This window comes from Microcebus murinus, chromosome 23 (genome assembly GCF_040939455.1).
Source record: "Microcebus murinus isolate Inina chromosome 23, M.murinus_Inina_mat1.0, whole genome shotgun sequence".
In the NCBI taxonomy this organism is placed as follows: domain Eukaryota; kingdom Metazoa; phylum Chordata; class Mammalia; order Primates; family Cheirogaleidae; genus Microcebus; species Microcebus murinus.
In genome coordinates this window covers 14706260-14725621 of record NC_134126.1, presented here as the reverse complement: position 1 = coordinate 14725621, position 19362 = coordinate 14706260, and the positions used below count along the sequence as shown (strand labels likewise).

Below are 19362 nucleotides of genomic sequence, written 5' to 3'. Positions count from 1 at the left end.
AGGGGCTGTTCCTTGCTACAAAACTCTATAGGGGCTAGAAAATATCAATATTGTGTGATCTGAGTCTAGATGAAGAAACAATCCCAGAAATCTCAAATGCCCAAGCTAGAGAGGTATAGCAAAGAGCTTGTCGGCAACATGACTCCAGAGTTTTAAAAACTCGAAAAGCAGATCAACTTCAGCTTATTTTGCCTCTTAAAACAAAGTAAACTCCCGCCCCCTCCACCCTGTTGGGTAGGATATAAAGGAATGAAATGGCACATTGGGATTTAAAAGAACCACAAAGAAACAAGTCATAAGAGATCTTATAAATGTTAGGCTGATTTATAAGTGCTGCTCTGGGCAGTTACAGTTTGTTTACAATGAGGTGTTATCTAACTCTGAACATACTGTACGTGGCAATCATAAGTCATCATGGCAAGAGAAAAACCACAGCTGGCCTGCTGCCAACACAAACCCACCACAGAACAGGAGGGGAAATTTGGGGATGAAGGTGAGGTTTTTATTATAAACGAAAAAATGACTCCTCAGCATCTTAACAAAGGAAAGGAATATTTTGCACTGGGAGAAGACACCAGGATACAAAAATCACAGGTTTTGCCAACAGCCCTGTCTCCCTCTCCTCCAAGAGCAGAGGTGGAAAGACATAGTTGAAGCAAATAAGCAATTACGTAAAATTACTTAGAAATCCTACAAATCTGATTAAACTCTAAAACTTCTATTTTGCTTTAAAAAATTTTTTTTAATATATCAAAAGGCCTGCTTTAGTGACATGCTATTCCCACCAGAAAATAACCCCAATATCCCCTCTGTCAGTAACATGCTCAAGTTGACCAGCCAACTCATTTCTAAACCCGTGTGTGGACAAGTGTATGTGTCTTTTATAACAGAGCCCTGGGGACTGCTAGTGACTGCTAGTTAACCTGTGGCCACCTGTCAACTGAGCAGCACCCACACCTCTTCCTCTGGAGGGTGGGCAGGGCAGAGAAACCCTTAAAGTGGTAACAGGGAATTAACCCCAAAATCACCAACTTTCCAAGGACCCCTTCCCCTACCTCCTCTCAAAAGGAGACACTCATCTCTAAACCAGACTGTTTGCTTTACTTTGGCTCCCTGTGACCCGGATGGTTTTCATCTTTAGAAAAAAACACACATAATCCACACCCCCATATATATAATTTTTTTGTTTTTACATTTAAATATAAAAATACTACTCTGCTTTGTGTTATAAAGGAGGACCAAGCAATAAGAACCATTTCTTCTTTTAAGGTAGGGCTGCCCATCGGTTTACTCAGCTCTGTGTTGAGGGGAGGGCATTTAGCCCCAGGCAAGAGGAGACCGAGGGCGTATTCCTCCCTGATCCCTAATCCCTACTTTCTGTCCCACTTCCCACTGTTTCTAGAATGCTGGTTCTAAGAAACTTAAACTTTTCCACCAAGAAGGAAAGTTCTGACCTGGAGGAGTAGTAAGCCAAGCCTTCCACTTTTGACTACCTCAAAGAAAAACTCCTCCCTCTCCTGCGAGCGTGCTCCGTCTGGATAGCTATGCCTACTGGACAAGCACACCCATTAAATGGAAGCAGTGGTTACGTCCCTCCCACCCCGCCCACTACCGCGCTAGAAAGCTTCAGTGATAGGGAAAAAAGGAGGGTGGGTGCAAAGAGATTAAGAACTTGACCCCTCTATCTTAGCCAAAGAAAGCAAGATTAACTGGGCACAAGGAATAAAAAAAGACCTTGATATTCCACCCTTTGAGTTACAACTGGGACAACAGGGAGAGGGGGGAGATTTGGAGTGGGAGGGAGGAGGAGGGGGGCTCAACAGCTGCAAGTCTAGTCCACTTAGTTTTTGTACTGGAAGGGCTCGTCGCCAGTTTCATTGAGAAGACATGTGCGGATGAGGGCTTCTGTCACCGAAAAGGGGTCGCAGTTGGCAGAGGGACGACGGTCTTCAAAGTAGCCCTTCTTCTCCTGGCCGACAGTCCGGGGAATGCGGATGCTGGCGCTACGGTTGGCGACGCCAGCAGAAAAGTCGTTGATGTTGGAGGTTTCGTGGAATCCAGTTAGGCGCCGGGCATTGTCCAGGCCCCCCTTGGGATCGTAGGCGCGGATGTGGTACTGGTGCCGCTTGCTCAGTCTCTCGATGGCCTCCTCAATGTACCTAGAGGAAAAAGAAAAGATGAGGGTCTGGCCTTGTCACAGGGAAACATGCCCTTCAGGGCAGGAGCAGGTATGGCCCTAAATTCACCAAACACGGCCCCAGGAGAACAAATATTCCACGACGGCGGCAACTCTGCCTTGTTACCCGGGAGTCCTAGCGCTCAGGATAGCGCCTGACAAGCAAGGGAGAGGCAGGAGTTGAATAAAAAGATCCTAATCACCTGAAACTTTCTCTCACTCATAAGCATTAAGACTGTCCACATGCCTGTACTGTTACTAATTTAGTTACACTTTCAAAGGCATGAATCGATTTGCCCACTTCTCCCTATATCACCATAGATGGTGTTAACTCTATGCTAGAGTAGACTTGGGACTTTTCAAATGGGAACAAAATGATAGGATTAGAAAATTTTTGAGGTCAAGTGTCAAGAGCTGAGGGGTTTGTCTAGACTGAGAAGTCCAGCTTACTCATCCCTGATACAAAGGTTTGGCGAGTCATCTTGCAAAGGAGACACTGCTCAGAGTCTGGTAACTTTCTCCCCAAGCTTTCTGTCACTGGAGAATAAAGCTGGCCCCAGCAGAAGGCACTCACTTCAGACCATTCTCCTCCCGCATGGCCTTGGTGCTGAAGTTGGTGTGGCAGCCTGCCCCATTCCAGTTCCCAGGAATGGGCTTAGGGTCAAAGGTTGCTATCACTCCAAAGTCTTCACACACACGATGCAAGATGAAACGAGCCACCCAGAGATGATCTCCCATGCTGATTCCTTCACAGGGTCCAATTTGGAATTCCCACTAGAAAGAATGGCAAGGTTGGTCTTTAAAACAAAGCCAAGTGCTCACCCCAACTCAGAAGCTCCTAAACCTGCTGTCTTCTCTCTCGCCTCTACTCTAATCCATTCTCAGGTTCTGGGTTGGAGCTGTATCACAGCAGGCCTTGCTAGCCAGTCCTCACCTGCCTACCTGCCCTTCTTCCAGAAGCAGGGAAGGATGGGCAAGAGCTGCTTACCTGGGCAGGCATGACCTCGGCATTAGTCCCCGCGATCTTGACTCCGGCATACAAGCAGGCTCGGTAATGAGCCTCCACGATGTCCCTGCCATAGGCTCTGTCTGCTCCCACACCGCAGTAATACGGACCTGTAGAAAGAAGCATGAAGACAAAATGGCAAGAGTCAGGAAATCCAAAAATCCCAACGTCAGAAATTTCTAGAAGGCCCCTAACACTCGCTGGAGTCACATCCCTGCCTGCAGCTCCATCGGAGGGTGGAGAATGCTGGGGGCTGCTCTTCCCCACTGCTTCAGTGGAGAACAAGGTTCCCCCTCTCAGTCCTTACTGTACACATCTACTTCCATTTCTGGATTTGGATAGCGTGAGAGCTGTTATGTCATTTCAGCCAGTCTCAGCGTCTCGATTCAGAAAGAGTTACTCCCATCTCTGGACAGTTAAACACTTGGAGAGGAGTAGTTTTACCTCTTGCAAGGAGACTTACCCTGGGGCCCAGGGAAGCCGTTGGAAGGCCAGCCGAAGGGGTGCCCATCTGTCCCCATGAGAGTATATTCCTGCTCCATTCCAAACCAGGGGTGCTGGTTGCTCACCATGTCCATTATCCGTTTACAGGTGTGCCTCAAGTTGGTCTCTAAAGGAAAACACAAGTCAACATGCCATTGGGAACCTAAGGACACATGCTGAATCACAATGCTGATGGGAAAATATCCCAAGATTCCGCATGGCTGAGGTGTGTTATAGGCTGAACTGACCCAGCATAAACCTTTCTGTGTCCCATCACTGTTAAGTTGGAAAAACGGGAGAAGCTGCTGTTATACATTTATAGGGGAAACTCTGAAAGACATCAGTTATAATTAAACTCAGTTACAACCAAGTCACATGGGAGAGGATTCGGCACAGAGCAAGTGTTCACCTTATCTGCAGGCTGGCCTCCTCCCAGCACCAAATGCCAGGCTCTTAACCCTCTATCCACAGGGCAGCTGCTTCTAGCTGTCAGACCTTTCCCTTGTTTCTCAGGCACTTACAGCCAAATCTAATTTTTACTGGGACTCATCTGTCCATTAGAGGGTTTGCATTCCAGGTGACATTAAGTGCCAAGTTATATAGCACTGGCTGGTACAGAAGAAAACTGAGATGAGCTCAACTGGAAACAATTCCAAGCTAGAAAGGAACTTTAAAACAGACAAGTGACTGCTTCATTATGTTCCAGGAACCATTTTAAGACCTTTATATTTAATAAATAAAACACTCAACAGAGTCCTTGCAACAACATTGAGGTGGGTATTAGAAGTCTACATTTTTGCGGACGAGAACACGAGGCTCAGAAATGTCATGTTAGGTAACGCGCCCAGGGTATGGGGCAAGCGGCAGAGCCAGGACACCCCGCGGTCACGTTGGCCCCTCAGGGCCCATGCCCTTTACACCACGATGACACTCCCCTCAAAACAAAGGTCCAAATTCACTAAATCTCACTGGCCGTGTAGCGAGAGACTTCAGCTGGATTTAAAAAGATGACTGGCTGAAAACTGGGAACAGATATGCCAGGGCTCCCGTGGTACTTTGTGCTGTTACTGCAAGTCTCAGGGCAAATGTGACAGTGAACCAAGATGCTCACGCTTTATAGTCAGTGGATAAAGAAAAACAAAGTAAGTTGTCTGGAATGAAAAGGCAACCAGTATTTGATGTATAACTGTTCCAAATGATTTGCACATATTGAACTCATTCAAACTTTATGTTTATGAGATGGGTTTTATTTTCCCCATTTTAAAAATCAAGAAAGTGGATGTATGAGAATAAATATTTTGCCCAAATTTGTAGGTAGTTAAGCAGCAGATCCAGGATTCAAACCCAACATTCAGGCTCCAGAATTTAGGTTCTTAAACCCACAGGCAAGAAGACTGTCAGTGAAGACTCCACCAGCACACAGATTTATAAGAATCCAATGTCATTTCATGCAACCAATGGAGGAGACCAGAGGAGGATGGGCCATACTGTTCAAGGTAGAGAGGTGGATACCTAATCCGCTAGATTCTAAAAACAGTTCTGAAATAGCTTAGCCTTCCCAATACTGGTTTCAAAACGTCTTTTCCCTCCCCTCCACAGCACTCATGGAATGAAGTGGGAGCATCCCTACCGTCCTATACACACCTGCAGGCTTTCGATTGTACTTGAAAACTTCACAGAACACCAGCTTGTTGGGGTCCTTGCGGAAGGGGTCCCGAAACATGGCAGCAGGCATGAGATACATGTCACTGTTGGAGCCTTCAGACTGTAAAGTACTAGAGCCATCAAAATTCCACTCGGGCAACTCTGGGGTAAAAAAGAAGGGAAATTAAAAATGTACAGAAGTTTCCCAGGCAATGCAAAGCCAGCCAGTCTCTCACTCACCTTTCCATCTTTAAAGATCTACTTTCTCTTTTCTAGGAAGTTCGTAAGGCATAAATGCCATTATTACTATGTAAACCTTGAAGTCTGTACCTAATCCTACAGTTCAGTCCTTCCTATCTGAGTTCTGAGTAAGACCATTGCATCATTTCCTTAAAAGAACAGTCCCAAGAATCTAAGGACATTTCCTCCCTAAATACGTCTACTGTAGGCCAAGAGACAAACTGAGGCATTTTGTTATCACTACTGGCAAGTCAGCATTTAAAATACTGAGATGGGGAAGATTCTGATCCTTCCACTAGGCCATCTGCATTGCTTCCTTCTCTCATTCTCCCGCTGTGTCCATGCACTGTTCTAGCTCAAGCTGTGTCCTTATTTTACAGGGGAAACTGACAACTAGCAGGATGACTTATGCAAGAATGTACCCCTACCACCTATCCATTTCTCCTGATGTGTTTTCAAGGTTGGTTTGTCTCTACTGCTCACTGAGTTCTCTGAAGGCAGACCAGACTCACCTTGCATGCCCAGTACCTGCCACGTAGCCAGTATACCATACGGGCTTTCTATTATCATTCATTCATTCACCCAAACGTGAACATTATCAGAAAAGTAAGCTATCCTAAGTTAGGTAGGAGGCAATATTTCCCTCCAGGCTCTCTCCAGAAAGGGGATGGATAGTTACGGCTTGTTCTGGACTGAAAAACAAAGGTCACAACTATAGTATAGTAGCAGCTCCTGGAAGGATGAGCAATCAGACAGTTTAAGAATTTCCAAGAGTGGCAATAACTAAAAACCAGTCCCATTTGGAAACCACTTTAGAACATTTGTCTTGCATCTAGAAACCCAGTGACATGAGTATTACACAGAGTTTTCAAAAATTCTATAAACTAGATGGCATATGCAGGCTACAGCAGTTCTCAAAGTGGGTTCCTGAGGGAGCTTTAGCTAAGCAGAGATGGCTAAGTCAGCAAAGTCTCCGAGAATCCTCCCAACGTTCCACACCCCAGACTTAGCTTTTCTTCAATACACTGGCTTACAGGCAAGATTCCATTTTAATAAAGGGCTCCATTGTTGCCAGGCTTTGAGGCAGTGTAGGGGCTTAACGTCGACTGAATGTGAAGTCCGAAAAGCCCTGCCTTAGAAAAGCTTTACCGGCAAAATAAAGAGGCCTAATCCAGTGGCGCCCACCCTCAGGCTGCTCCCCTCCCCTCCCACGTGGCGGGCTCACCTTCCACACTCTTGGGCTCCGAGTCCAGGGTCCGGGTCTTGCAGCGCAGCCCTTCTCCGGTCCCGTCGATCCAGATGTACATGGCCTGCACTTTCTCGCCCTGAGGCAGGGACATGTACACCTGCTTGATGCCTTTGTTCAACTGGGAACTTGCTGAGGTGGCCATGGTGGAAGTTGTTCTGGGGAGAAATATAGTAACATTATTAACATCCACTCCGAACAGTCCCCTGGAGGACCGGTTCCCTGGAGGAATGGCGCAAGAGGGACAATCGAAGGGAAGAGCCAAGTGGGAGCGGTGAGCTCTTGCTCTTCGGAAGTCAACACACCTAAAGTTGCAATAATAGTTATTCGCTCTGATTTTAGAGAGATTGAAGTTTTATATTACACACACACACACATCTCCTTCTAAGAACAGGCCGTAAAAACCACCTTTTGATGCAATTAAAGCAGATGCCTGCTAAATCAAAGATCAAGCCCTTGGGAGTAACTCTTGAGGCTCTTTGCATCCTGAGCTCAGAGACTGAAGTTCCACAGCTCCTGCACATCCCAGCAGTCCTACTTCTGAACACTCAGCTCTGTATTTTTTGGTTTTTTAATTAATTAATTTAGTACTAAGCTATTACACAAAAGTTCAGAAATAGGAAGTTTACAAAACATACCTTCTCCCAACACAAGTAAAATCCAGCCACAGAAAGGCTTGGCTGCTACGGTTTCTGTTTAGAGTTTTCTCTTTGCCTTTCATCTTAGTTGTGGTCTTAATGGAGACCTACTCCCTCCCCTCCCCTCCGCACCCCACCCCACCCCACCCCACCCCACCCCCCAAACATTTCGATTTGAGGATGAAACACGGTTACAAGACTTTAAAAGCTGGAGCTTCCTAAAAAGAACTGCACCTTACCATCACCAGGATGGCAAAAAAAACAAACAAAAAACCAGCTGATAAGTCAGATTTTAACGTGCATCCTGCCATAATTTTCATTGGTCTGATGCAAAATTCTCACTTAAGATAGGCTTAGATTTCAGTGTGAGAATGACAATATTCTGAGATTCCGCTAGAGAACTTTTCAAGTAATTAAGACATTCCCACTTCTAAATCAAAAACATCTGGGATTTCAAAAGCTGAGGCATGCTAAAAACTGCCAGCCACTACCACAGAGCCTCTGAAAGAGAAACTGGTGAGCACACAAGCCTCAACACAAGAGGAAACGTTCTCCCTCTCCGCCCTCCCTCTGTGGTCCGGGGTGGCTGGAAAGGGAACACATTGTTCTCCTCCGACGACTCCAAGTACAGAGGCAAAGTTTCTACGGGCAACCATCCATGTTTGCCCAGCTGAAAACATAACTGCTTTACCCTCCGCCGGCCTCACCCTGCCCTGGGGAAGAGGAGAACCTCCCCTGTCAAGTCCTATTAAAGGACCAAAGCCTCGGTCCGCTCCCGCCCCCACCCAACCTCCGGCTTTCCTCTCCAACCTGTCGCACCCCCAACATCAAGCCACACTCTCCCCAGCCGCAGTTCCGGGTCTCCTGCTCCTTTCCCGAGGGCAGCCGGGCGCCGGCAGCCTGGTGCACCGCATCGGCCGCACCGCCACTCCGCAGCGCCAAGTTTACGCGGGGGGATGGACTCGGAAGGAACTTTCTGGCCGTGTCTGCAGCCGCCACCGGCTCCGGGGCGGTCCGCCCTGGCCCTGGCCCTCACTCACCGCAGCAACGCAAAGTCAAACGTCGCGTTGGGGTTGCCCTCTCTAGCCCTCCTCTTTTTAGAGTGGCGTTCGCGCCTCTCCTCCTGCTGGGACTGTCGCCGCTCCTCCTGCTGGGACTGTCGCCTCTCCTCCTGCTGGGACTGTCGCCTCTCCTCCAGCTGGGACTGTCGCCTCTCCTCCTGCTGGGACTGTCGCCTCTCCTCCAGCTGGGGCTGTCGCCTCTCCTCCAGCTGGGGCTCGCGCCACTCCTCCGGTTCGGACTCGCGCTGGTCCAAGCACCGGAGCTTGCGGGGCGAGGGCGACGGGGAGGGGGACAGAGGGCGGTCGAAATGGGAGTGGCAGCAACCCGCAGGCTGGTAGGTGGAGGTCTTTATCTTGAATCGCGGTTTATCCCCGGGGTTCACCGAGTAGGCGACGAAACCGAAGCAGCTGGAGGGGGACCCCGGGGACCGTGACTCCTCCTCGTCCTCTTCATCTTCGTGCGTTGCTTTCTTCGTGGATTTGCGGCTGGGGGAGGATCCCCGCTTCCCGCCCCCGGGGCAGTTGGGATAATCCACTTTGAGATCAGCCCCTTCCCGCGGAAATTGCCCGAAAGTCGGCGCCCCGCCCCTCGGGCCCGGATCTCAGGGCCTCGCCGAGGGGGCCATTCCCTGCCGCCCAGGGCCGGGGTGGGGCGGGGAGTGGGGGCCGCGGGAGGGCCGCGCGCGGCTACTGCCTCGGCGCGGCCCGGCCTCTCCCCTGGCGGCCACGCCGCGGCCGGGCTCCCCATTGTTCGGTCACACTGGCAGGCGCCGGGACCCCCGGCCGGAGCCGGGCGCGCCAACGACGCCCACGGCTACTCGCTTCAACCCAGGCGCCTAAGAGGTGGCCAGTACCCCGACGACTCCCCAAGCCGCGCCGCCGCGGAGGAAGGGCGCGCGGGGCTCGAGCCCACCAAGCGTCCCGCGTGCGCTCCCGCCGGGGACGACGCAGCCACTCCACCCTCGGCGCCAAAGCCACCGCGAGCCCAGGGCGTCGGGCGGCCTCCAGGGGCGGCGCTCAGGGCAGCGAGTGGCGAAAAGATCAAAACAACTCCGCCCGCCTCCCGGAGCCTGGCGGCGGCGCGCCCGCCGGGGCCCACGGGGACGGCAGAGACCCCGGGCGGCCAAGCACGCGGGAAGCGCGAGCGTGCCCGACCCGGGCCCGGGCCCAGGAGGCCGAAGTGTAGACCTGGGGACCGCGGTTGGGGGGTGGCCGAACCGAGCCGAAAGAGAGGCAGGGCGCCGCAGCTCGGGAGGGGCGCGGGCCACTGGGCGCTGTCGGGCGAGCCAGGCGCTTACCTGGTCGGCGAGCAGGCGGCGAGCGGGCGGGCCGCGAGAGCGAGGCGCGGAGAGAGGCGAGGAGGCCGGTGTGCTGCTCAGACGCCCCACGCTTCTCCCATCCTCGGCTCTGCAGGGCCGCCTCCTGCCCGCACCCTTTATCCGCGGCCCGGGGCCGCCCCCGGCGCCCTGATTGGCTCCCAGCGGCCGGGAGCCCGGGCCGATCGGCTGATGCGCTCCCGGGCCCCGCGGCCATTGGGCGCAGAGTCGTGCGGGCGCCGCCGGGGTGGGGGCGGGCGCGTCTGGCAGAGAAAGAAAGAGAAAGGGGCGTGGGGGAGGGGCCGGGCGCGGAGGGGGGTTGGAGGGGGAGGGGGAGGGGAGGCGCAGGAGGGTGCGCTGGCTGCGCGCGGAGGGCCGAGTTCCTGCGGGGAAGGGAAGCCTCCGCCTGCCGCCTGCCGCCCACCCCCCTGGTGGCGTCCCCGCGGTCCCCCAGCCCGAGGTCCCGAGGCTCCCAGAAAAGCGCCCCTGCCGCCTTCACGGCGAATGGTTTTGCAGGGAGAGCTCCCTGTGCAATTCTGGAAGCAGGGAAAGCGAATTTTGCCTTTTGTCGTGAGAAAGCCCCCCTCCCCGCGCTTGCCCCGCGCGCTCGGGGTTAGTTGGAAGGGGAGCGCGGGGCGCGGGGGCTGGCCCGGGCCGGGGCGGCGGCCGCTCGGGAGACGGGCCTCGGTTCCCCAAGCCTGGGAGAGCCCCCTCCCCGGCCCGCGCAGTGGGTCTGGGGAAGTGAACAGAACTCTTCGACTTCACATTTTAAATCAGAGTGCTGTGTTTCTCTAATTCCACAGACAGGATTCTGGAGGGCGGTAGAAACAGAATCTGGAGACCTCTCTGATATCGCGGGTGACAGACCTTAGGCAAGTCTTTCGGACTCTCCGGGCCAAGTTTGCTCATCTGCAAAATAAAGCGGCCATCAAAGCATGACCTTGGAGCCGCCCCCCAGATGCGAGGTTGTGGGTGCAAACTGTGCCCCATGGGCGGCTGAAAGGAAAGCTGAAGTCTTGGCATACTCCCTTAGAAGCCCGGGGTTCCTCGAGAATTCTCTCTGGTTTTGCCTTTTAAGTGTGGCTTATTTTTAGTCTGGAAAACTAGAAAACCTCTTTCTTCTCTCAGCCTTGCTGTGATGGTTGGGAAAATGTATATTTGAACACAATCTTGAAATGGGTGTTTGCCAACAGATGCACAATAATTATGTGTATATAAAGAGATACAACATAAATAGATACACACACACCCCCCACACACATATATATGTAGCTATCAGTGCTATTACTTGATCATTCTATTTTTAGTGCCTGAAATCCACCTGATGGTGTCTAGCCTTTCTTTATTGCATCTTTCAGAAGCCCAAGTCTTTGAGACTGAGGTTTTTCTGTTTGAAGACTAAGAATTCATGCTTTCAGTGCAATTGGAAGAGAAAGGGAAGAAGTTTGTTCTTCTGGTTATGTTTTGTACCGCAAATATGGGAAAGAAATGTTGCCTGTGACCACACACATAACTTGGCTTCCTTGGTCAACATCGCTTTCCTTTAAGAGTGACTAACACTGTAGTGCTTTCAAATGACAGATGCAGCATTCACCTCGAATGGGGGTTTTGGTGTGTTTCTGACTGGTGACATTTGACTGGGTAAGGTGCCTTGCAGATTCCTTGTTAAATTACAGTGCTGCACGTTGAAGCATTATAACGTGGTGGTTAAAGGCAGGGCTTCAGGCCAGACAAACCAAGGTTCAATTCCCAATTTTACCTCTTATCAGCTTTGTGTTGGCCAATTTACTTAGCCACATGAAGCCTTAGTTTCTTTTTTTTTTTTTTTTGAGACAGAGTCTCACTTTGTTGCCCAGGCTAGAGTGAGTGCCATGGTGTCAGCCTAGCTCACAGCAACCTCAAACTCCTGGGCTCAAGCAATCCTGCTGCCTCAGCCTCCCGAGTAGCTGGGACTACAGGCATGCGCCACCATGCCCGGCTAATTTTTTCTCTCTGTAATTATTAGTTGGCCAATTAATTTCTTTCTATTTTTAGTAGAGGCAGGGTCTCGCTCAGACTGGTCTCGAATTCCTGACCTCCAGCAATCCTCCCGCCTCGGCCTCCCAGAGTGCTAGGATTATAGGCGTGAGCCACCACGCCCGGCCGAAGCCTTAGTTTCTGTGCCTATACAATAAGGATAATAATAGCTACCTTTTAATAAAAGGATTAATTGTGATAGCAGATGCAAAAAAGATTAGGGTAGTATCTGAAAGGTAGTAAATATTTAGAAAACAGTAATTATAGCTATTATAGGCCAAGATAATCTGAAGAGATTGTATTCTTTTCCCATACCAACTCATTCAGTGCAACTTTCTGACTCAGTGTTAATAATGCTCCACCACTAGTTTTATGAAAATGGGCTTAGGCCTGGTAACAGAGTGAGTTGGCTTCATTTCTTTCTGCAAAATCTTAAGTTTAAATGGTTGAAGAGGGGGAATAGAAGAGAACAATTATGTTTTTGTTTTAAAAGATACTAATTTCCAGATGCCAAACTATCAAAGCATAAACCGGAGCCTTCTACTGCTCTCACCACGGGCGCCTGCGACAGGGATGGCAAGCGTAATAGAAAGTGGAAGAGTGAGGCACAAACTCAGTTTTTAAGCTTATGGTATTTCTGCCCTTTGAGTACTTGCTTCCCTTGCTAGGTATCTTGACCTCCTTGAGCGGTTTATTTATCTCCCGATCCCCCAATCGTGTCCAGGGTAAGTGTTCAATACGTGATGTTTGTTGACCACACAAAAATGACAGCGGCACCATCAAGAGAATATGTGCTTTGAGCTGCTTTTCTGAGAATGGAAATAGATTCGCTTTGATCCGTTCATGTGACCAGGGGCACGCTTTGTAAGGGTTAGGAATGCAATGCGTGACCACAGACTCTTTCGGGAGTGAGCAAGAGGCCTTATCCTCCTCGGTCAGCCCCACATTTACTTGGGGACCCAGATAAATCCAAGGACTGAGCAGGGAAGCTTAAGCATATATGAGGGAAGAAAAAGCAGAAGAAAGTCCTTTAACTGGTTCGCCCCTAGAAACCCAGATTGTCGTTTTAGAGAAGTTACAAGTAGAACAGCCTCTTTTCATCCAGTTTGACTTCGCTGTGTCTGCTGTCCTTTGTTCTCATTCCCTGTCTTCTCTAAATTGCCACCCACCCCCATTCTCCACTCCCACTATAAAAAGAGCGTTAGAGTGCTTGAACCCATGAACTTTCCTGTCTCTAGGTACACTCAGTTTTAAAGTGGACAGGGGCTTCTATTGCATGTGCTTTGAAGTCAGGTTTTTCTCTCTTTGCGTTGCTATGTCCAAGGGGTGGGCGGAGTGGGAGAGCAATATTACAGGTAAAGATTTTGTTCCAGATTTCCAGAAATAGCCTGAGCAAGATGTATCAATATAGTCCCATCTTGTCTTAGGTGGGCTATACCTGTGAGTTCTCCTCACAATGCTTTCTCTCTCTTTTAAACAATCCATTCTCACTCTGCAGGTGGGAAGTCCTTAACCTGGTGATCTGAGAGGGCCTATCTGATTGTCTTACACTCATTAGATACAAATTTTAGAGTAGAGCTCAAACAGACCCAAACCTTCAACCCTAACATGCTGTTGAGGAAATGGAATTTTTCTTATATAGAAATGATTTCAACAGGCATCCAATGAAACCTTTAAATCATGCTAAGGAGATAAAACTGAGACCCAACCCAGAATTGTGAACTATCTTTTTGTTATTATTATTTAATAAACCAACACCAGTTTTTACCTAAAGAATAGACCATAGTAGAATCCTAAACTAAAACAAAAGAAAAGAAAGAAGAAGAAAAGCAGCAACTCCGGAAATTGATGGTATTATTTTTTTTCTTTTTTTCCTCCCTCCCACCTGTGTTGATGGCATTATTCTTTTTTTGTTTGTTTTTTTTTTGTTGTTGTTTGTTTGTTTTTGAGACAGAGTCTCACTTTGTTGCACAGGCTAGAGCGATTACCGTGGCATCAGCCTGGCTCACAGCAACCTCAAACTCCTGGGCTCAAGCAATCCTCCTGCCTCAGCCTCCGGAGTAGCTGGGACTACAGGCATGTGCCACCATGCCTGGCTAATTTTTTGTATATTTATTTTTAGTTGACCAATTAATTTCTATTTTTAGTAGAGGCGGGGTCTCGCTCTTGCTCAGGCTGGTTTCGAACTCCTGACCTTGAGCAATCCACCCGCCTCGGCCTCCCAGAGTGCTAGCTGGGATTACAGGCTTGAGCCACCACGCACAGCCTATTCTTAAATCATATTTTGGGGAGAAGCTGTGGTTGGCCAAGCTTTGAAATTCCACTCTATACAGTTAGCGTAGGTTATACTTCAGTAACTAACACTGAGCATGGAGGAATTGCTCTTCATATTCTTTGATTGATATTTTTCACCTCAGGAGAAAAAAATTGGAAGTTCAAGTCTCAGTCATATCTCTTACAGCCTGATTTGGGTTCTGCTGAATGCCTGCTGATAGCATTCAAATGTGGGAACACCCTATTTCCCAAGGTGTGTGTTATGATTGAAGGGTTGGGCCTGTTTGAGGTGTACCCCAAATCTTGTCGGGAATATGAAACTACTTGGAAGGTTGGGAAGAATCAAGTTCATTTAGCCAACAACATGTGAAAATAAGAAAATTAAAGCCACACAATTCTAAAATTAGGTCCTCACATCATTCTAGAAGATGAGACCTAGATAACTTGTATTAACTGGCCAAAGCCATGTTAGGACAGTATTTTACAGCCTAATGTGCTTCCAAAGTGCCATCCCTTTGAGAATGCTTTTCTGTTCCCCTTCCTCTGTCTCCTCAGTCTGTGGGTGATGTGTTCCTGGGCCACCACCTCTAAAATACTAAAATGTCTACAATGGCCACCGAGGACAGTACAGAGTGCAGGGCCAACCAGCTTTCCTCTGAATCCCACGTAAGGGCTCACCCATCAGGCTCACCCATCGACTTCTGTAGAGCTGACATTCAATATATATTTTCTTTGTGAATTAACTAAATTACCAGAACAACAATGCTGTAAGGCAGGTTCTCTTTGAAGGACTGTTTGGAGATCGTTTTGCATATCTAATAAACTGTCCCTTGTTTCATTGTTTGCTGAATCTGGGCTTTTAGTAGATATGTTTGTTCTTTATTCTCAATGCATATACAGATCTACCTTTGCTCTCTAGATTGATTGGAACATTATTGAAGCTAATTACAAAGTTTAGGGACTTTAGTCTTCTGACTAAAAAATTATCTGGATCAGAGTGTGTCCTCTAGTTAATACTACTTTTCCCCCCGAACAAATCCTCAAGTAGGTCCACAGCTCTTCCTCCCTCACCCCTCCAATCCTATTAGTTGATTTGGAATCCCTGTTTATTTCACGTTCACATGCCAAATTTTAACGGGACACAAACAGCCTTAGGGGACCTTTTCTGGATGCTTGGGCAATACTTGTCTGCTTCTGTATTTTTCCTGCCCATCTCTCCCCTCCCCCACTTCTTTTAAACCGGTTGTTGAGAGACTTGTTTACTGGGATTGGAGAGCGAGAGGCTTGGCCAGGGCGATGTGAGCATAGTGCCCTCTGGTGGAATTTTGTGAAAATTACAAACTCCCCCTGAAACCTTAAGTGTTTGGGAGGTTTTTTTCTTGACTGGCTTTGATGTGGAGGGCCATTCTGTTACATCCTAAATATAGTACGTTGATAACATACAAGTTCGTTGCCTGCACTGGATATTTGAGAGCTATGATGTTGGGGCTGTCGCTTGATTACTAGAGGTTTATCATTATAAAATTAGGCTTCAAATGACTGGAATTGGGCAGCTACGTGTTTGTGCTTTTTCATCACCTGCCATCAGTGTGTAAGAGAGGGGACAAGAAAGGGAAAGCTGCCAAAGGAAAGTCGCCGAAAAGAGTCTAGGAACCAAGAGTAAACGGGAAGTGGCGAGGATCAGCAGAACTGGTCACAAACAAGTCTGATCCTCAGCCCGCGCTTGGATCTGAGCCCAGAAATGTAAGGCAGAGCCAGAAGTTTAGGGTCTGCCAGGTTCTCACCCGCTAGGAGGGTCGGGGTTGGGATAGGGGCAGAAGGTGTAGCATGAACACACCCTGTAGGGGGCATGGGTATCATTACACTGTGCTGTTTGCTCCACCTGGGCCTTCTGGCTGGCTTTGTTTTCTTTTTTCTTTTTTTTTTTAATTTCATTTTGAGGGTCACTCCCTTCAGTGTTGCCAGTAGCAAAGTCACTATGGCCGGGAGGACACAGTCACGGGCTTCAGTCAGAGGCACCTGCACTTAAATTCCTGTCTTGCCTCGAATCAGCAGTGACACTCAGGCAAGTCAACATGCTGGAGTCCCAGTTTCCTGCAGGTTCCTTCTAGAAACACTTGTGAGGATTAAAAAATAATCACAGAGTAAACAATTCAGAACCAAGTTACTGAATTTTTATTATAGCCAAGAACGAGGAAGAGAGTGGACCTATTACTAAGGAAGATGACTCAGTGTTTAGGACTGGTGGTGTTGCCCAGGGGCTCACAAAACCTCTGACCTGTCGGGCAACACATTTAGAAGAAACAGAGGCAAGGAGAGATTCTAGAAGCAAAGAAGCCTTTATTAAGCATCGACTAGGGCACACAGTGGCAGCACACGTAGGAAACTGTGTAACTTGGATATGGCAAACTCTTTACCCTTTAGGAGCCTACGCATTAGTTGGTGAGGAAAAATCTTTCTAAGGGAAATGATTTCAGAAACAGCACAAAGCAAAATGTGTCACCGGTATGGGCAAAATAATAGGGCAGATTTAATATAAGTTCCTAAGTGTTCCAAAACAGAGGAGTAGATAAGAGTTCTTGGAGAAGGCCGCCTTGGGGATACTCAGGAGGGTGGAGGGAGAGGTGGGTTCTATACTGGGTATCTAATAACATGGTGAAAATGGGATTGTAGGATAGCTTTCTGGGACAGGCAAGGGAGACTTTTGCAAAGACCCAAGGATAGGATCTAAAAAAATTGCATGCACAAGGATGGGGATGGTGAAAAAGGTATGCTTTGCCTAGAGTGAGAGTAATAAAATGTGAAGTTGGGAAAGTACTGACCATTTGAATTCTATAAATATTTAAGTTATGCAAATTTGCTGTTATTAAGGTATATGAAAAGCCTCACATATTTATATATGTAAAATTGAAATGAAGTCCATCCTTAAAAGTTGGGAGAAGGGGATACAAAAACAGCATAATTTCAACGTGCACAAATTAACTATAAATTTTGTTATGCTCCTTCTACATGGTGGCACCACTTTGGTGAGCACATAAAAATATCCACTTTTCTTTATCAGGATGAGACTTGAATGGTTTCAGTTTTGAATTGTGAGAAATCTTTATTCCCTCAGGTGAAGGCAATCCCTTGTGCCTGCAGAAGCAGCTGGTGGCAGCATGACTGCTTGACTCTGTTCTTCCCCTTCAAAAGCCCTTCCTTCTCTTCCATTGTTTCCTCCCATGCCTTTCTTGCACGTTAATCTATACCTCTGGTCCTCTTCCCTCCCTCCCCCCAAATCCAGTCAGCCGCTCTTTCTCGGGCACCTTCTCAACTCCTCAGCAGTTAGAGTCAGGAACAGGAAATGCACCAGCAGGTGGGGACCAACTGCCTTCCTTAGGGCCATTACCTTCTCTGGGGAAGATGGGGCGCCCTAGGTATGGGGATCGTAGGCCCTGTCTCAGGGGGAGCTCTGTGAAAGGAGGAGAGCCTGCTCATCTTTCTCTGAGTGCTCCTCTTCCTGCAGCAACTTGTAGAGGGGTCCTGGAGTGCTTGTGTGCTGTGGAGCCTCTTTGGATGTCATCAACTTCAAGTTGGGACTGTAACAACAATGCCAAAAATAGGAGAAGCCATAGATTCCCAAGAGGCATGAGGCATTGATCATCAAATGCCAGCAGAAGAAGGTGGTGACAAACATGATGTCACTGATGTCATCGTCTTGCCAGGGGTAGCCGGAGATGGGTCTGAATAGAATAAAGCCCGCCTGCATCAGCCAGGAGCCCATTGTCAGAAACAGAAAGGTCTCCATCACCCAGAGCTGAAACGTGCCGGGAGCCCACAGCTGTGCGGTCAGCACCAGCGCCAGCAGGAACACCACCAAGATGAGCAGAGAGTGGACTTGCAGCTCCACCCCTTCTGAGTCCTTAACATGTGACACCATCAGCAGGAGGAGCTCGTAGAAGCTCAGGACCAGGGCTCCTTTTTCCAGGACCACATGCCTCTGAGGGAGAACGTGCCTGCTTATGATGTCTACACAGCCATTGACGGTGAGGAGCATGAACATGGTGAGGTGCTGCCACTCTTTGGGGTACATAAACCTTGGCGGCACAGCCTTGTTCATCAGTGTTAGGCCTCCTTTAATGCAGCTGATCTCATAAACCATCAAGAGGGAGCCAGCCGCCATCTTCAGTAAACCTCCATAGCATATATTCCATATCCTGGCCCATCTTCCCTTATTCCTGGTAGGGTACAAAGGATACAGAAGAGAGTCATTGAATATTACAGCTTTGGAGACCACTGTTGCCTGATACAGTCCATATAGGAACACAAAAAGCCCTGGATAGACATGACCTACAAAGGTTCCCATTGAACTGCAGATCTGTCTAAAGAAGGAGAAAAGCTCAAGATTCAGGCAAGGCTGCACCTAGGGCCACTTCAAATTCTGGGTTTGGAAAGAACTGCCTGCCACGTACTTTTATCATCTCACCCCACCTACTGTTACCCCACAGAGAGGAAGTGTTTCTCTAGAAAAGCCTACACACATGGTGGAATATGGCTTTATTATTCAAATCCATCTGGTACACTGGGAACGAACTGGCTTCTGCCAAAAAGGAGGTAGATAAACAGTTTTCAGGGATCCTCTTCCGGCCCTTGGGGTGCTTCTGGTCACATTTGTCCCCTATCCCCCGCTGCTTCCTTCTTCCTGTCCAGCACAGTGATCAGAGGAGAGGAGAGACAAATGGAGTGGGTTACCATGGTGTCCAGAGAAAACATTGCCACTTGTAAATTCTTGAGTGCCCCATAGCACCTCTCGGTCACAACTTTGATTCAGTTGTGACGTACAGATACATAATCCTGAACATTTGGATCCGTGGCCATGTAATACATATTGAGCACCTATCAGGCTTTTTCAATTTTTCTTTGATAGACACATCATGAAGGCCACCAAGAAAGCTGCCTTCACCCCTGCCCTTACCCTGTCACATCTCCACCATCACCACTTCAGAATCTCTACTGGCCAGAAGATGAATGTGAAAAGCCGCGTTTGGATATTGATTTCAGGGGCTGTGGTGATTTTGTAGCGTGTCAGTGGGACTAAGCTAGAACCTTGTTTCCCGGAGTTGCCCTCCCTACCTGGGTCCCAGTTAGGCTTGGCTACACGTGGAATGTTCGCGGGAATCTGAAGGTGGAAGCGAAGCAGCCACCAGGTACCCTGTGGCAGTATGGGGTGCCAGGCCCACTGTGGCTCGTGCTCTACCTTGGATCTGCCCACTCACCCTGGCA

General features: G+C 48.8%; 2 protein-coding genes across 3 annotated transcripts; both read right to left on the bottom strand.

Annotated features, from left to right (window-relative positions):
• Nucleotides 1-296: 296 nt before the first annotated feature.
• Nucleotides 297-9939, bottom strand: GLUL (glutamate-ammonia ligase). 2 transcript variants are annotated; one of them, XM_012735585.3, is made up of 7 exons: nucleotides 9793-9939; nucleotides 6775-6953; nucleotides 5310-5471; nucleotides 3646-3792; nucleotides 3165-3292; nucleotides 2751-2950; nucleotides 297-2159 (listed from the first exon to the last, which is right to left on the bottom strand). In XM_012735585.3, exons 2-7 carry the CDS (start codon nucleotides 6938-6940, stop codon nucleotides 1841-1843), a joined length of 1122 nt encoding a protein of 373 aa, XP_012591039.1. In that variant the 5' UTR covers nucleotides 6941-6953; nucleotides 9793-9939; the 3' UTR covers nucleotides 297-1840. The 2 variants fall into 2 exon arrangements, with proteins under 2 accessions (XP_012591039.1, XP_012591032.1); XM_012735578.3 differs by lacking the exon at nucleotides 9793-9939 and adding an exon at nucleotides 8474-9203.
• A 7572-nt stretch (nucleotides 9940-17511) lies between these two features.
• On the bottom strand, nucleotides 17512-18575 carry LOC105854957 (transmembrane epididymal protein 1A-like). Its single transcript, XM_075997019.1, has one exon. The coding sequence runs from the start codon at nucleotides 18443-18445 to the stop codon at nucleotides 17540-17542; it is 906 nt and encodes a 301-aa protein (XP_075853134.1). The 5' UTR covers nucleotides 18446-18575; the 3' UTR covers nucleotides 17512-17539.
• Nucleotides 18576-19362: the final 787 nt, after the last annotated feature.

What these genes read in the sequence shown, in the direction of transcription:
- GLUL (XM_012735585.3), bottom strand. Translation starts at nt 6,940, where the DNA reads ATGGCCACCTCAGCAAGTTCCCAGTTGAACAAAGGCATCAAGCAGGTG. An exon ending in CCGAGGTCATGCCTGCCCAG is followed by an intron (nt 2,951 to 3,164) that starts GTAAGCAGCTCT and finishes CATTCTTTCTAG; the next exon opens with TGGGAATTCCAAATTGGACC. An exon ending in CGGGAGGAGAATGGTCTGAA is followed by an intron (nt 2,160 to 2,750) that starts GTGAGTGCCTTC and finishes TTTTTCCTCTAG; the next exon opens with GTACATTGAGGAGGCCATCG.
- LOC105854957 (XM_075997019.1), bottom strand. Translation starts at nt 18,445, where the DNA reads ATGGGAACCTTTGTAGGTCATGTCTATCCAGGGCTTTTTGTGTTCCTA.